Source organism: Hoplias malabaricus, chromosome 1, assembly GCF_029633855.1.
Source record: "Hoplias malabaricus isolate fHopMal1 chromosome 1, fHopMal1.hap1, whole genome shotgun sequence".
Classification (NCBI taxonomy): Eukaryota; Metazoa; Chordata; class Actinopteri; order Characiformes; family Erythrinidae; genus Hoplias; species Hoplias malabaricus.
Window position 1 is genome coordinate 41,476,702 of NC_089800.1, and position 14,990 is coordinate 41,491,691.

Below are 14,990 nucleotides of genomic sequence, written 5' to 3' on the forward strand. Positions count from 1 at the left end.
TACACAATAAGTTGCCCAGAACCACAATGAGCAAACTGTCTTCCATTCTAAGCCCATACTTCCATTAACATTGTGTTTCATGTCTGAGCAGAACAATAAGGTCCCCATATTCCAGGATGGCAGCTGTAGAGTGTTTGTAAAAAAAGACCCCAAGTAAAAGAACAGCACTGTAGAAACTTCAGGTGCTGTGCTGATAGCTGCTGAACATATACAAAGAAGTTCCACTACAGTTGTCAGTTGCTCTGTGCTTAGGAAGCACTTAATTACTTAAAAAAAGTAATTTGATTAAATGTTTACTCTAGTGACAATATTTTAAATGAAGTATGGAAACAGGATGCTCTACCCACCACTGATCATTTGTATCATTTGTATGTACAAATGACCCAGTAGTTTATATGATTGATACAAGTAGATCAGACACATCAGTCGAGTCTGAGTTTTTAAACATCCTAGTGTCACAGGACTTAAAATAGTCCACCAACCTAAAATGTCCAGCCAAACTGTGTTTGAATACTCCAGCAGCACTGCTCTGTCTGATCCACATGGAGTGCTGTGACTGACAAAGCCGTCAATCAAATAATACCTGCTCAGAGGTGTTCCTGAAAACTGAGGAACGGTGTGAAATGTATGCAGAGCAACAGATGGGCTAAAGCCTGTAGTTGTAGATGTACAAGGTGCACGTATATTGTCAAAAGAGGTAATAAATGGACAGAATATATAAATATTTTGGCGGATTACACAGTTTAGATGTGTGTATACTGTATAGTAATATTGTTTCAGTGCTATGTGAGTTCCCTCTCTCTCTCTCTCTCTCTCTCTCTCTCACACACACACACACACACACACACACACACACAAACAATCCTTTCCTGTGTGTGTAGCGCTGTCATTGTAGCGGTTTGTGTCAAGAGGAGGAGGAGAGATGTGTTCTTGGTCACATGCAGCTGAAACACTCTGATACCTCTCATGTCTGTGTGTGTATGTGTGTGTGTGTGTGCGCGCGCGTTTCTCACCGAGAGGACGGTAGGCTGTGTGTTCAGTTCTGGGAGAAGCTGAGTTATACTGACTCATTTTTTAAGTTAAATGGCCGCGAAGGAGGAGATCTACTCGCGGATTCTTCCCCGCAGACTCCGGCTGAACCGCGGCGGCAACGGCGCGGAGAAACACGGCTCCAGCCTGGACGTGCTGCTGTCCATGGGCTTCCCTCACAACCGAGCGTGAGTACACACAGACACGCAGGGACTGACCTTACAGAGTCGGACACACGCGGTCTGTACTGAGGGACAGACTAAAAAATACTGGCCTGGGAAACATGACTTCACAACTTAACAACAATAATACCTCCACTCCCATTACATCCATTTAACAATCAAGACCAAAACTGCACTTAGCCAAATGTTTAGCCGCGGACTCAACTCACTTCAACTGAAGTTCAGCATCTTCTGTGCTTTGTAAAATATTTTTTTAAAACCTCCAGTCAGATTATTACTATATTTGAAAGTTATTTGTAGTTTCCCCACCATTCACTACGCAGGCAGGCAGGATTTTTTTTTTCAGTTTATGACATCAGAAACCCTGGATGTCTGATGTCTTTGGAACGCTGCATTTTCAAAGTGGGAATGTTGAGTGGTGACAGTCTGTTTCACACATAATTTGTCTTCTAGCATATGAACAACAAGATAAATACTCAGTTTCATGCAGTTCATTGGTTAAGCTATAACTAGGGATAGTGTCTTTGTTAACTATGTTTATGTCTTACATCTTACCTGGGATGAGTTTTCTCCTATTGCTCTTATATTATTCAAACCATAACGTTTTATCTACTCAGAGTAGATAAAACGTTATGGTTTGAATAATATAAGAGCAATAGGAGAAAACTCATATTTTCAGGAGAAAAACATATATATATATGAAATATTAATAAATGCTGAGGTTCTTAACAGCTGTATTTGAAAAAGAGGAATGGGCGATTTTGACTTATGGCTTTTGTTGATGCAGCGGATGCAGAGGAAAACTCGGTCACAATTCCTCTTTGTTAAGAGTGAAATGAAAAGGAATTGTTTGTATTTTTATTATTATTGTAAAGATCATTTACTGAGATATTTTAAACATCCTATCAAAAAGTCTGGTGTGGAATCAGTAAAAGTTATTCACTGCGGTGTTGATAGGAAACAGACATCAAAACATTTAATGCTTCTAAATGTGTTCCCAAAGAGAAACCTTGCTCAAAATAGTTGCAAGTGCACAACAAAAATTTTGAGATCACATTCAGGACTAAAATATATCCATTCAGTGTGGAGAGGAACATGCAGGGTGGGCATTGTAGGGTAAAATTATTCCCAAAGAAAACCTACTGGATTTAGCACTGTTTAACAATTATGAACATCACAAACACAGAAGACAAATATGGGCTGCTCATTGTTTTGGAGAGTAAATAAAATGGCTATATTTGTGACAATATAAACAAATCCATGTACATTTCCTAGCAGACTGCTCCAAATTTCCTTTTTAATGTGCCTCATACTCTACTCTACACTACCCTGCTGTTACATGCCCCAGACTAGAGGTTTTTACCTGCTGAATTGGTTGTCTCACCCAGTCTGGATTAGTCTGACCTCTGAGTGCCCTTAGGCCCTTACTCCAAAGAAGCGGAATATGGCCTCATTGCTCTGGGAGAAGCTACAAACTGTTTTGTGTTAGACGGCCTGTGGCGTCTGAGTGTTAACACAGAGTTTTATTAATTCCCTTTTACACAGTGTGACTCTCAGTAGTATTGACCCATTTTATTTTTTACACTGATTGAAAGGGAAATGCCCTGATTTCCCTTTTCGGGAAAGGGTCCTTTTCAGAGCTATGTTGCTTACTCAGATCTGAGACAAATAAGATAACCCTTCAGTGTGATGAAAGACACCCAGAGGAACGTCATTGACTCTGTTTAATCTGGAATCCATGCTGTATTAAGGAAATGGACCCATAGTAGATGGTGAAACAGAAAGACAGAGACAGAGAGCATCTGTACTCATCACAGCGTGACTGATCTGCAAGTCACAAGGTGCTGTCTTTCATTCTCCTTTTGGTTCAGGAACGTTTGCCGTGGGAGGGAACCTAAGGCTGTGCAGCTGGTTTTAAAATGCATCACATCCAGGTTCCCTTTGTTTTAGGCAGAAGGGACCGTGCCTCGAGGGTGAAGACACTATTTATTTATTTGTTTTTATATTTGTGGTTGAACCTGCCAGCAGAAGTTCAATGTAAAAGGGAGATACAAAGCTGCCTTTATGATTCAGCAGCATAGTTACTGCTTTGGTGTAGTTCTTGCTTTGTAAATGCTGTAGTTCAAAAGCTTTAATGCCGTGAGGCCGTGAAACTTGGTAAAGATGAAAGATTTTGGTGGGATGGAGAGGTCCTGTTATTTTACAGCATTGGTTGCTGACACTTGGTAGCGGTGAATGAAAATGATTCAGAAGTTGTTTTGTGGTATGTCAGGTTTTGTGGTAAAAATTGTGATTAAAAGAAAAAACCCAAGACAAAATTTTCCAAAAGAGAAAATTTGCACTCACTCTAGCTTTGCTTATATAATTTGTTAAAGAATAATAGTTAATAATAAAGTAATATAACTATAGAATAAGGGCGGCACGGTGGTGCAGCAGGTAGTGTCACACAGCTCCAGGGGCCTGGAGGTTGTGGGTTCGATTCCCGCTCTGGGTGACTGTCTGTGTGGAGTTGGTATGTTCTCCCCTATCCGTGTGGGTTTCCTCTGGTTTCCTCCCACGGTCCAAAAACACACGTTGCAGGTGGATTGGTGACTCCAAAGTGTCTGTAGATGTGAGTGTATGAGTGAATGTGTGTGTGTCTCTGTTGCCCTGTGAGGGACTGGCGCCCCCTCCAGGGTGTATCCCCTGCCTTGCGCCCAGTGATTCTGGGTGGGCTCTGGACCCACCGCAACCCTGAATTGGATAAGTGGTTACAGTTAATTAATGAATGAAATATATAATAGTCAAACTTTACCTTTATTGTAATATAGGCCCACTTATTTGCCATTTAAATAGGTACACTGCTTTTTGTCCTTCAGACAGGACCTAAGGTATTTCAGCAATGAAACCTTGTTATTCATAACAGACACTAAATGCAAGCTTTATAAGTGTAGCAATGCAGTAATGTCTGCCCATGATGCAGGAAAACTGACATGGGAAATGGCCTTAATTCGTAAAGGGCAGAGGTTGTAAATATGTTTTGTTTGTTTTTTTGTTTTTTCTGTAGTTGACATTGCCCAAGTTGTACATCCCATGTCCTAATTGATTTCATCAACATGATATTTGAGTAAAAGTTAAGTGCATGTCAGGTCTGAATCACTCACTCAACTCCCCATTTCTGGTAGTTGTAGTAATGTTATTCTACTACTATTATTACTAATAGATCTGTAAAATGTTGACCGGGATGGAACACTTTTACATCCCTAGGTCTCAGTACTGCATGAGGTAACATCGATCAGTTAGGGGACAACACACATTGTGCAGCTTCAACATCCAGAAATCAAGAGATTTGCAAATTTTCAAGTGTACGGATAGGTTTTAAAGCATTTTTATGCAATGAATAATCATTATTAAAAATTCAAACATTTCCTGGTAAATGTCAATTGTCATTTAAAAAAACAAAAAAGTTTTTCACGGAAACATTATATTCAGTACCGCTAACATCAAAATCACCATTTTTAATTTGTCTAAACCAAAACTCACTCTTTCCCAAGAACAGAACCAATTGATGCACATGCTTTTGCCTTGACGTAGCTTGTAACTAATGCAGTCTTTTGCCTTTTTCAAAACTACTTCATTCATTCATTGATTGTCTGTAAACCTGGAGGGTGCACCAGTCCTTTACGAAGACACAGGGAGAACACACCAAACTCCTCACAGTCACCCGGAACATGACTCGAACCCACAGCCTCCAGGTCCCTGGAGCTGTGTAGCTGCGACACTACCTGCTGCGCCATCGTGCTGCTCCTTCAAACTAGTTAACTTTTAGGGTTTTTTTTTTGTTGTTGTTGTTTTTAATAAAATGACCATTGTTATACTACACAAGAAAAAAATGATGTCCTGTTATGGAATGGAGTCCCATTCAGTGTGTGCTCCCAGTGATGAAGCAGTTAAAGAAAATGAATGAATGAATGTCACTTCAAGGTGAAGAGTTTTTTGTTTATATGACTCTGATTACTCTGTTTAGAGATATTTAGCTGAATGAGTGTTGAATTGCATACAAATAGCTCACAATGGCCTCCACATGGAACGGTTTCTGTTTCATTTTACTTGGATCAATATAATGTCAATAAAACCCAGTGCTTGTTACTTATATATAATGCCTCAACAGCTGACTGCCATAAGATACAGTTTTGTAGTTTTGAAAATGGACCGGCATTGCAATAATGCTGTTTCATTGTGGTTTTGCACAGTGGTGTTTGGTAAATGTTACTGGCTTCCTTCATGAAATGAGACATGCACACCACTTTAGCTGGCCTGCTGTACACTGGACTTGTGTTACACTGAGAGACCAGTCTATTGATGTCTTTCTCAGGCTCCAAGGGTTTTAGAGCCCTTTCGAATGTTCCTTTCTGGGCCCATGAACGTTCATTGCTTCTTGTTTTCAGATGGCTGTAGGTTTGCCCCAGTTGCTGTTGTACTTGCAGGTGGTGTGTTGTGTGGTTTCAGATGGACAGCTGTGCACCTCCTGTCCCCTTGGTCAATCCCTGATTCAGACCCATGTGTGTCAGACACAGCAGCTGTTGTTTTGAGGGCTGCACTTGAGCCCGTGGAGACACGCAGACTTTGTGAGTGCACTTATACTACTCCCTCTGAGTACCATAGAGAGCCACTGCCGCGCTTCAAAAGCATTTACTATTAGAAAGCCACAGGGACAGGATGCAGCACTCTGCTCTGGCTCTGTGGGCTTTTTCCACACTTCCTATTATTAACTGAACTCTGTATTATTAATGTTCCGTGTAAGAGTGGGGATATGACATTGCGATATTATCAGGTAAATTTACTCACAGTAGTAGGTTTTACTTTGCATTGGTATGAATATCTTCAGTACACCAAGCAGTATTGTTTGATATGTTTAGATAAGACACATAGTTCATTAAGCACTGATTTTACAGAAATTTTCAGAAATTGTGGAACTGAATAAGGGTTCGGCCAGTGTTTAGAGGATGATTAGTTAAAAAAAACCTGTGATGTCAGGAGTCTATAAGAACAAAACTGGAATTGTGAATGACATGTCACTCTCCAAAACTCCATGCATTTCTATTAGTCCATTCATCTTGAAATTTTCACACAGTGTGTAGTGCAACTACTGACCTCAAATAATGTCGTAAATTCAAATCAACAAAAATAAAGATATGTGTTTTTATATATAAGCATATACAAACATTTTATTTAATTTCACTATCCCACTGACCTGTAGAATATTTTTTGTAAATGAGAGTGAAGAAACATGTTAAAGAGCTCCACAGAAATGTTTTCCAAGATCCATATGTTCAAGCCAAGAATAATTTAGCAACCTTTATTTGTATGTAGTGTGCTCAGTGTTATTTGCTTTGTTAAACTAGCACCAAGCATATTGCTAGCCGAGTCTCTCTCTGCAATGATGAACAACACACTCATGATACATCATCAAGCCTCCGCTCTGCTAAAAGCATCCAGCCTGGCCTTTCTTCCCTGAGCTCCTCCACCATCAGAGTGGAGCTTCTATCAGTGTGTGGTGGTGTGTGCATTGGAGAGTTTGTGTGTGCATTCTCTCAGTAGTGAGTCCACCATCTGTGTCTATTGTGCCCTTGCCAGATCGCGAGCCAGTCATCCAAGTGAGAGTGTCCTTCCAGCCCGCTGCTGCTGCATTGCCTCAGACTGGAGCTGTGGGAGACGCAGCGGGACGCAGCTCCGCACTCCAGCCAACCTGCTGGACAGTGTTTTGGAATAAGCGTTAGGGCTTGTGGACTTTTAATTATGGCTCCTATGTAGTTTTATGTTGACAACACATTAGCGATGTTGTTGATTTTTAACTGAACGGCTAATAATGTTGCCTGACAGTAGAGCAGATTGTATTCCTTCCTGTCATCAGCAGAGGTGTTGTTTTTTCATTCTGTAAGAAGGCATGTGGCCTATTTGGTTTCTGTTGTTCTTGATCTCCTTCCCCATTATAAGTCCTTTTAGCTTTCCAGGATTATTTAACATTAACTAAATTCCCCACCCTTATTTACATTGGCATGCCAATTTATTTGAAACACCTACCTAATATCTACACTGACCAGCCATTATGTCAGAAACACCTACCATGTAGGAGTACTTTGCATATTTACCAGAATGTTTACTGGACTGTAGCCCATTTGTTGCCGTCTCCAAATGTGGAAAGGGAATGAGATTAAATGAACAAACCATTATTAGAGCAAAAATATTGTTGCTGCAAATGTATCAGTATATACCAACCAATGGTTGCTGCATCTCCCTATATTCAAATCCAGAATGCCCTAGTAATTATCTAATACCAGAAAACTTACCATAGAACTGATAAATGAATTTAAAAAGCTAAACAACTGTTAAAAATTATTGTTTATTTGTAAATGTCAGATGGTTTTTTTTTTCATTAATTCTCCTGTGCAATCTTTAGACCTCTCTTAGTTATTGCAACACATCCTTATTCGGGTTACCGTTTGGATCCAACATACACAAAAAACATAATAGTACTGAAAGTGAAGCTGATCCAAGCTTACAGTTCCTCTCACAGGGGCCGATATGGAGGAAGCCCCATAGGCACAATTTGGCTTTTGTTTGCTCTTGATGGAACTGTTCAGCCACAGAATCTCCAGCATAATAACGGCTGTGTTCAGGGATGGAAGCGAGGGAGCTCCCGGTTTTGAAAATCTCACTCTGCTCTAATGGCCAAATGTAATTAGTGCAGAGAGACACTTTTGTTCGTACTTCACCATTCAGGATGCACAGTTAATTTAGCAAAATATCTACCACTTGAACTAGGTTCTGAGAGAATCATTGTGATGGACTCAGAGCACAGTGAGGAGATTGTGTCTAAAACAAAGTTCTAGAGTAACCTGAAAGAAAATAAGTTTATTCAAAAATCTACCATCTTAACAAGAAGTATATTGATGTCACACTGCAATATCAATTCTACCTTTACCATGGATAAATATTTTTAGTCAGTTTCTTTTAAATATTGTAACACTGTACAATAGTTTTCAGTTGAAAGAGGAAAAATTATCTAAAATATATCACATATTAGGTAAACTTGAATAATGGTTTCTTCCCTTCATTCCTTTTACTTCTTTAAATACTGTGGGAGTGGCAGAGTGGTGCAACAGGTAGTGTCATGGCCAGAAACTTCGTCAGGTTACTGCCTATGAGGTGTTTGGTGTGCTCACCCCATGTCTGTGTGGGTTTTCTCTAGGATACTCTGCCCCCCACAGTCCAAAACCGATCAGCTGTGTGAAACTCTGACTGGCACATTGTCCGTGTGTTTCTGTCTTGTGCCCAATGATTCAAGGTAAGCTCCGGGACCCCCAAGGCAACCCTGAACAATACGAAAATGAGTGAATGAATGATACAGCATTTGTATCCGTATTACACAGAACTACCCTGCTATAAATGAAAAACCAGACCGTTCTTAACCCTATTCCTATTCATTAACCTTCAGAGTATAGAATGAGTTTTATCGGACAGGCCACTGTACAGAAATTACTTGTGATGCCTCACCAGACTGCAAACGGCCATTCTTTCAAACTACATCAAAAGCCCTCAAAGTAATGTGTGCAGCAAAGGCTGTATGAAAATCCTCTGAAGTCAGCAGAATATCTCTACTGGAAGGCAGCATCGTTCCTTCTTTTCTCCTGGCGAAAGAGCATGAAAAAACCTTGACAGAAGCAAGATTATATCTTTCATTATACAGTTGCTTTCCCGCCTGCATGAAATACTACATATATATAAATGCATGACTGGTGTTTTGAAATGCATATTATTTTCCTATATATGTAAGTGTGATATACATAACAGGAGCAATGTGGTCACAGTGTGATTATAAATATCACTGCTGTTATTCTTTCATTTATCGCAGAGCAACACAGAGGCTCGGTCTGTAAACAGGAAGCATAAGGATGCAGGGGTGGAAGCCAAGGGATTTCCCTGAAGTGCAGCAGGGAGAAGGTGTGTGTGTAGACAGCTGTGAGGGGGTGGAGAGACAGGAACGGAGGGCGATGGTCAGTCATCTCTAATGGGACACTGGTCATGTACAAAGACAATGGATTAGAAGTGCTTCATCTTAAAGGGATAGTTCAAGCAGATACTAACAGGTCATGATGTATATGTTTATATCGTTAAGTATCTTCTTTTGGTTTGTTGAATTATTTCTCACTTGTAGAACTTTGATGTAAACAAATGTCTGTTAAAACTATTGAGTCCTCAGATCACAATATAAAATATTTCAAAGTGATTTTTAAGCTTATTCTCAATTTTTCAATATACATCATTTACAGGATAAAAATTTTGTTAAAAATATTTAAAATTTTGTTATAAAATATTAACATTCACAAAGCCAAGAGGTTTAAGTTTGATTGAGATGTCATGCTTTTTGTTTGTTCTTGGCAGTTGTTTTTATATTGCTCATATCACTAACAGAATTATGTCATATCAACCAGAATTAATAAATATATTGTGATATTAATTTTGGCCATATCATCCAGCTCTAAGCAAGAGTAAAAAATAGGGCTGTGCCATATCGTATCGTATGCAATAATATCGCAAACCTTTTTAAATTAATCTGACTTATTTATGTAATGACGTCATGCAGTTAATATGCCATACATTCATTACATGAGTCATTTAGACAATGTAATGTTTACAAAATAAGCAAATGCTGACACATTTATTTGTTGTTTCTTCTGAATGTTTGAAATGGTTAGATTTTACTAAAATAAAATGTAATTAAATACAATTTGAAAAAGTAATTAGATATATTATTAATTTAATATAATTAATATTAATATAACATTTATTTTGTTTCAATAATGTGTTCTTGAAATTAATTTCAAATATTGTGATATTATTTTAGGGCCATATCACACACCTCTAGTACAAAGAACTATTACTATGATCTGGAGCTGATGAAAATATATTAATATATGTTTCAAAAATAAAACAATAGCCTGTCTCTGTTTTACTTAATATTATTTTAGTTTTTAAGCTTGACTTTAACACTAATAAATCAAAACTTTTGATTCAGAATTCCCAAAATGTTGAGGTAAATACTGTTAATATACAGTATTATACTGTACAGCATTTTACAGTCATTCACTGTAGGTGGCGTTACAGTAATGTACAGTGACCTCTATCAGAGACTGAGATCCAGTTCACAGCAGCAACACAGACCCAGCTTCAGCATCACTCTGTACTAATTGTAGTTATAGCTCCACCCACCCATTATAACAACCACCTATTCCAATGGCTATACACCATCGGAGACACATTTATCTACTACACCCTGAAGCTCCTGTAGATAGTAACTCCAACCATTACTCCAACCTGCTGACTCACAGACTCCATTTCTTATATTAACACCATCAGAGACACACTTATCTACTTGACTCTATAAGTACTGCAACTGTAGCGTCACATAAAACAACTATGTACTGACATAAAAAGGTTTATGTGGCTGATTGCCATCAAATCCTCTGTTGCTGCAGCAAAGTGGGGGCATTTTTTTCTTTTCTTTACATCCCTCTATAGATAATGTAACTGAAGTTCCACTCACAAAAAAAACCTACTCCAGTTCTCATATAAACCATCAGAGACATTGTTCTGCTTCACTGTATAGATACTGTATTTATAGCTCCACCCACAACAACAATGTTCTGATAAGTTTGTAAAATCCTAACAGAAATGCCCATTTGTCCATTCTGATTTCCATATTTTAAGTCACATTTAGTGACCAGTCATCTATAGGCATTATGGCAAAATATATGGTTTAAATAGATAAGGTTACAGATGCATTAAACAATCAGAATTTACTTATTTTTTTGACTTAATTTGAAAGACACAGGCAGCAATTACATAAACACAGCCACTGCATTATGGGTGATTTATAGTCTAAAGGACGTAGGCATATGGAGATAAATAGTCTTGCTACATGTTAGAACAGCATGTTGTCCATCTGTATAGTGAGGTAATAATGAGGCTTGCATGTGGAGGCAAATCGTCTTGATGGACACAGAGTGGGCCTCCATCTGTACACTCTGGCAATCCTGGAATACCCCCTTTTCTACTCAGCTCTCCATATAAACCTGCCCACATATAAGCAACGTGTAAAGTGTGATGAAGACATGTTTTGGTACATTCATAAGGACCAAGATCATCCATTCGCCTGTCATGTCACAGCCATGCAAGGCCAGGAGTTTGACAGAATATAATTATCCTTGCTCTATCTGGGTGGATAGGATGTAAGATACTAGCCAAGCATCTGTTATCTAACATAAGTCAATAGCACAGTTAGTGTCCTCCTCCAAGTGTGTTAAGCTGTCCGGAGGCACTTTGAAAATATGTGTTGGTTGGTTTCACATGTCTTGCAGGAAGCATGTGCAGGCCCTCACCTGTCTAGAGCCACTTTACACTGACAATTTGTCTTGGTCAGTTGCCGTGGTCTTAAAATATTTTCATGTCTCCCATAGCCAACATATCAGTACTGAATGGTCTAAAATATGCAAGACCTTGGCATGTGCCTACGTCGTAATATTTCTGGTTTATTGCTCTATGTTGGCATATCATCAGTGATACAGTTTGTATAGAACAGGCAGCAGGGTCTGGTAAGAGATAAGGCCACACTGTATTAGATTAATGTATTATGGCTTCACACTTCCTGTTGGCAAAACCATGCTGCACAAGTTTTCTCAAACCAAGCTCTACTGAACATGCTTTAATTTGAAGTGATGGTTTTACATGTATTTGTGACCGTTCTGCTCTACAGTATTGTAGGATGTTTAATGCATTTTCCATGCAATACATACTTTTAATGTATATGACTATTTTTTCGTAAATTTATCCTGGTGGTCCTATTAATCTAGCTCACCTGATCAATCAGAATGTCCTTCTTATATGAATACAGTCCAGCTCATTCATCTTTATGAAGTCCTGGGACTTTGAATGCACTGCTATTTATGAACATTAGTCTGAGTGCAGGCTTTAAGTCATTTCCAGGCTTCCATTTGGGACAACTTGCAGGAGTTTTTGTGGAAAAGTTTTATCCAGGTTCTCTAGAGAGACATTCAAGCATTGGCTTGAATTGACTTGATATCAGAATATCAGTCCAGTGCCTTTAAGGAATAGTCCCTTTTTCATCTTTTGTTGGCATCTTTTAACAGACATTGAATAAAACAGCCAAATTACTTTTAGAAACTCTGAAATGCCCCTAATGAGGTGAAGGATTACTCTTAGGAATGTATGGTATTATTTGTACTGCATACCTATTTGAATATATTGAGTAGTGATCACTTGGTTTTAGCTAACACGATTGAAAAGGAAATTACTATTTCTGATAATTACGCTATATATAATTAACAATAAATATAATAAATAATAATTCCTAATTCACACAAATGGCCAGAGATATGACTGCAGTGAGCTTTTTTAAGCTTCTCTTTGCAGTTTCAGAACCTGATTTTGAGCTAACATGATGTAGACCTAAACCAAAAAGAAAGATGTGCCATAACAATGACAAAGATTGGAATCGGTGTTTCAACATTTTAAAAACCAATCTAATTGAGGACTACTGAAGAAGACTATTCAAATATATTAATTCTGCCTGTCTTTTTATGAAGAAGCCAGAATAATGAACAGAGCTGTAGAAGATTCTGTAATAACAGAGGAAGCTCTATAGCACTTAAAATAATGTTACAATAAAAATAAGTGTCAAATAAAGTCTCAAGCTGGATAACCTGACAGAAATAGAATGTAAAAAGTTTACTATGCTATTTATGACTTGAGAACTTGAGTTAGGAATTTGAAAACAGTGACAAAATTGTAACAGGAACAAACAAATGTTAAGGCTCCAATTTTCACTAGCCCTCTACAGGGTGTGTTATTGCTTTGCACCCACTGATTCCGGGTAGGCTCTGGACCCACCACGACCCTGAACCAGATAAGCGGTTACAGACAGTGAATGAATGAATGAATTAAACCTGATTTTAATGAATAAAATAAAATTCAAACTGATCACTTTCCTTTTCCGCTCTGTTTTTCATTCTTCTTCATTCTCGGCTTAAAAGCTATTTCTTCAGAATAGCCTCAGAAGTCTCAGAGTAGTGGAAACAAAATTCTGGGAAGGATTTTTACTTCCTGGACCAGAGTTGGTCACCACTGCATTTGATGTGTGACTGTATCTGAAACCGTGAGTGATGGTGACTGATGTGTGAACTGATGTTGCATTACACTTGTTGAAGTATTGAAGAGCCTCTTAGAGCATTATCTGTAATGACAGAAAGTAAAGTCCTGTTTCAGTGGAGGGTAAATATGGAATGTAGTTTTAATTGGGTGTGTTGTTCTTCATAACGTCTAGAAGCTTCTACCTTCATTTGTAAATAAAATTGTGGCATGTGACTCATCAGTCCAATGTCATGTTTTATTCCATATTAGTAGACAGAAATAATTTTTATTTTTAGGAGAGACGTTGATGATCAAAGCTTTTCTTAATGTCAGTAATACATCGGAAATTCATAGTTTGATCGTAAGCTGTTTGTGGCTTCACCTCTCCGCTCTAACCTCAGAAGCCCACATTTATGGAAAATGTTTAGTTGAAGGTAAGAGTGAAATTTGCTTCAGTATAATGAAAGATATTTTGTTCAGATATGGCAAACTATCTGAGCAAACTTACTGCAAAAGACCCCATTTCCCTTTTCTTATCTTTAATGCACAGCTGGCTGAAAAGTTTATTTCTTGAGGTTTAGGCGTTTTTAAAATAAAAGCCTTCTTTTCCCTCTTTGTAATTTTTCAAGGCACCCTTATAATATCTTATATTAAGCTGCTTAATGGTGCACCCATCACGGACCATTTAAATTTATGAAATTAAAATGGGTACTCTGGACAAGCTGCATATGAAGCCAAGGTCACTGTGCCCAATGCCAAATATGAGCTAGAAAGGTATAAATCTCCAAGCATTGGGCTGTGAAGCAGTGTTACTGTGGTCTCTGGTGTGATGGAGTTCCATTCAGTACTTTTAAAATGAGTTGTAGTAGATTTTATGATCCAACATTGGGACATATAGTCTATCAGCAGCCTGCAGGAGAAACATCAGCACTTGTGAGCCTGCCCAGTTACAGTCCTAAAAATAAAAGTGTCAGGAAGTTTTTTTCCTCCTATTTTCTTCTTTTTTCTTTTTCTTTTTTTTGTTGGGTGTGTGTGTGTGTGTGTGTGTGTGGGGGGGGGGGGGGGGGGGGGTTGGGGGTGATTGACCCACACAATTAAAATAAAAAAATAAATTATAAAATATATAAAGAAAATTAATAAATACAAAAATAGTCCATAACTGCAAAAACACTGTTTTTCATGTTTTCAAAAACATGCACTTATCCCTTAACCTAAGCTGTATTGTAAACATGAAACTCTATTGTATTGCAATAGGCACACTAGGGTTAAACTGACCATTTAGCACTTAGCAGCATTCAGCATTGTGATGGCTGATGGCTGGTTCCTTAATCTGTTAGCTTTAGTCTGCATGGATCTGAAATGTCTGCCAGAAGGCAGGCGTTCAAACAGTACAGGTCCTGGGTGTGATGGGTCCTGAAGAACAGGAACTGTGCAGTTCTTCTAGTGAGGGGAGAGGACAGCCAACTATCTGCTGGGTGACCTTAATGACCCTGTGGAGCTCTTTCTTCTGAGCTACTGTGCAGCTGGAGAACCATGCACAGAGACAGAAGACCAGGATACTCTCTACTGTGCAGCGGTAGGACACCCGCA

The 14,990-nt window shown here is 38.6% G+C and overlaps 1 protein-coding gene across 3 annotated transcripts in view; it reads left to right on the forward strand.

Moving 5' to 3' along the window:
- Positions 1-14,990, forward strand: part of ubash3bb (ubiquitin associated and SH3 domain containing Bb) — a 34,984-nt gene that overhangs the window by 1,064 nt on the left and 18,930 nt on the right. For 2 of the 3 annotated variants that reach the window (XR_010801749.1, XM_066662622.1), the window contains exon 1: positions 961-1,217. Coding sequence is in view for 2 of the 3 variants with exons in the window: in XM_066662622.1 (XP_066518719.1) it covers positions 1,084-1,217 (134 nt within the window). In the remaining variant the exon portion in view is untranslated. Of the gene's footprint in view, positions 1-960; positions 1,218-14,990 lie in introns of those variants that run through there. The other variant, XM_066662631.1, reaches the window with a different exon arrangement.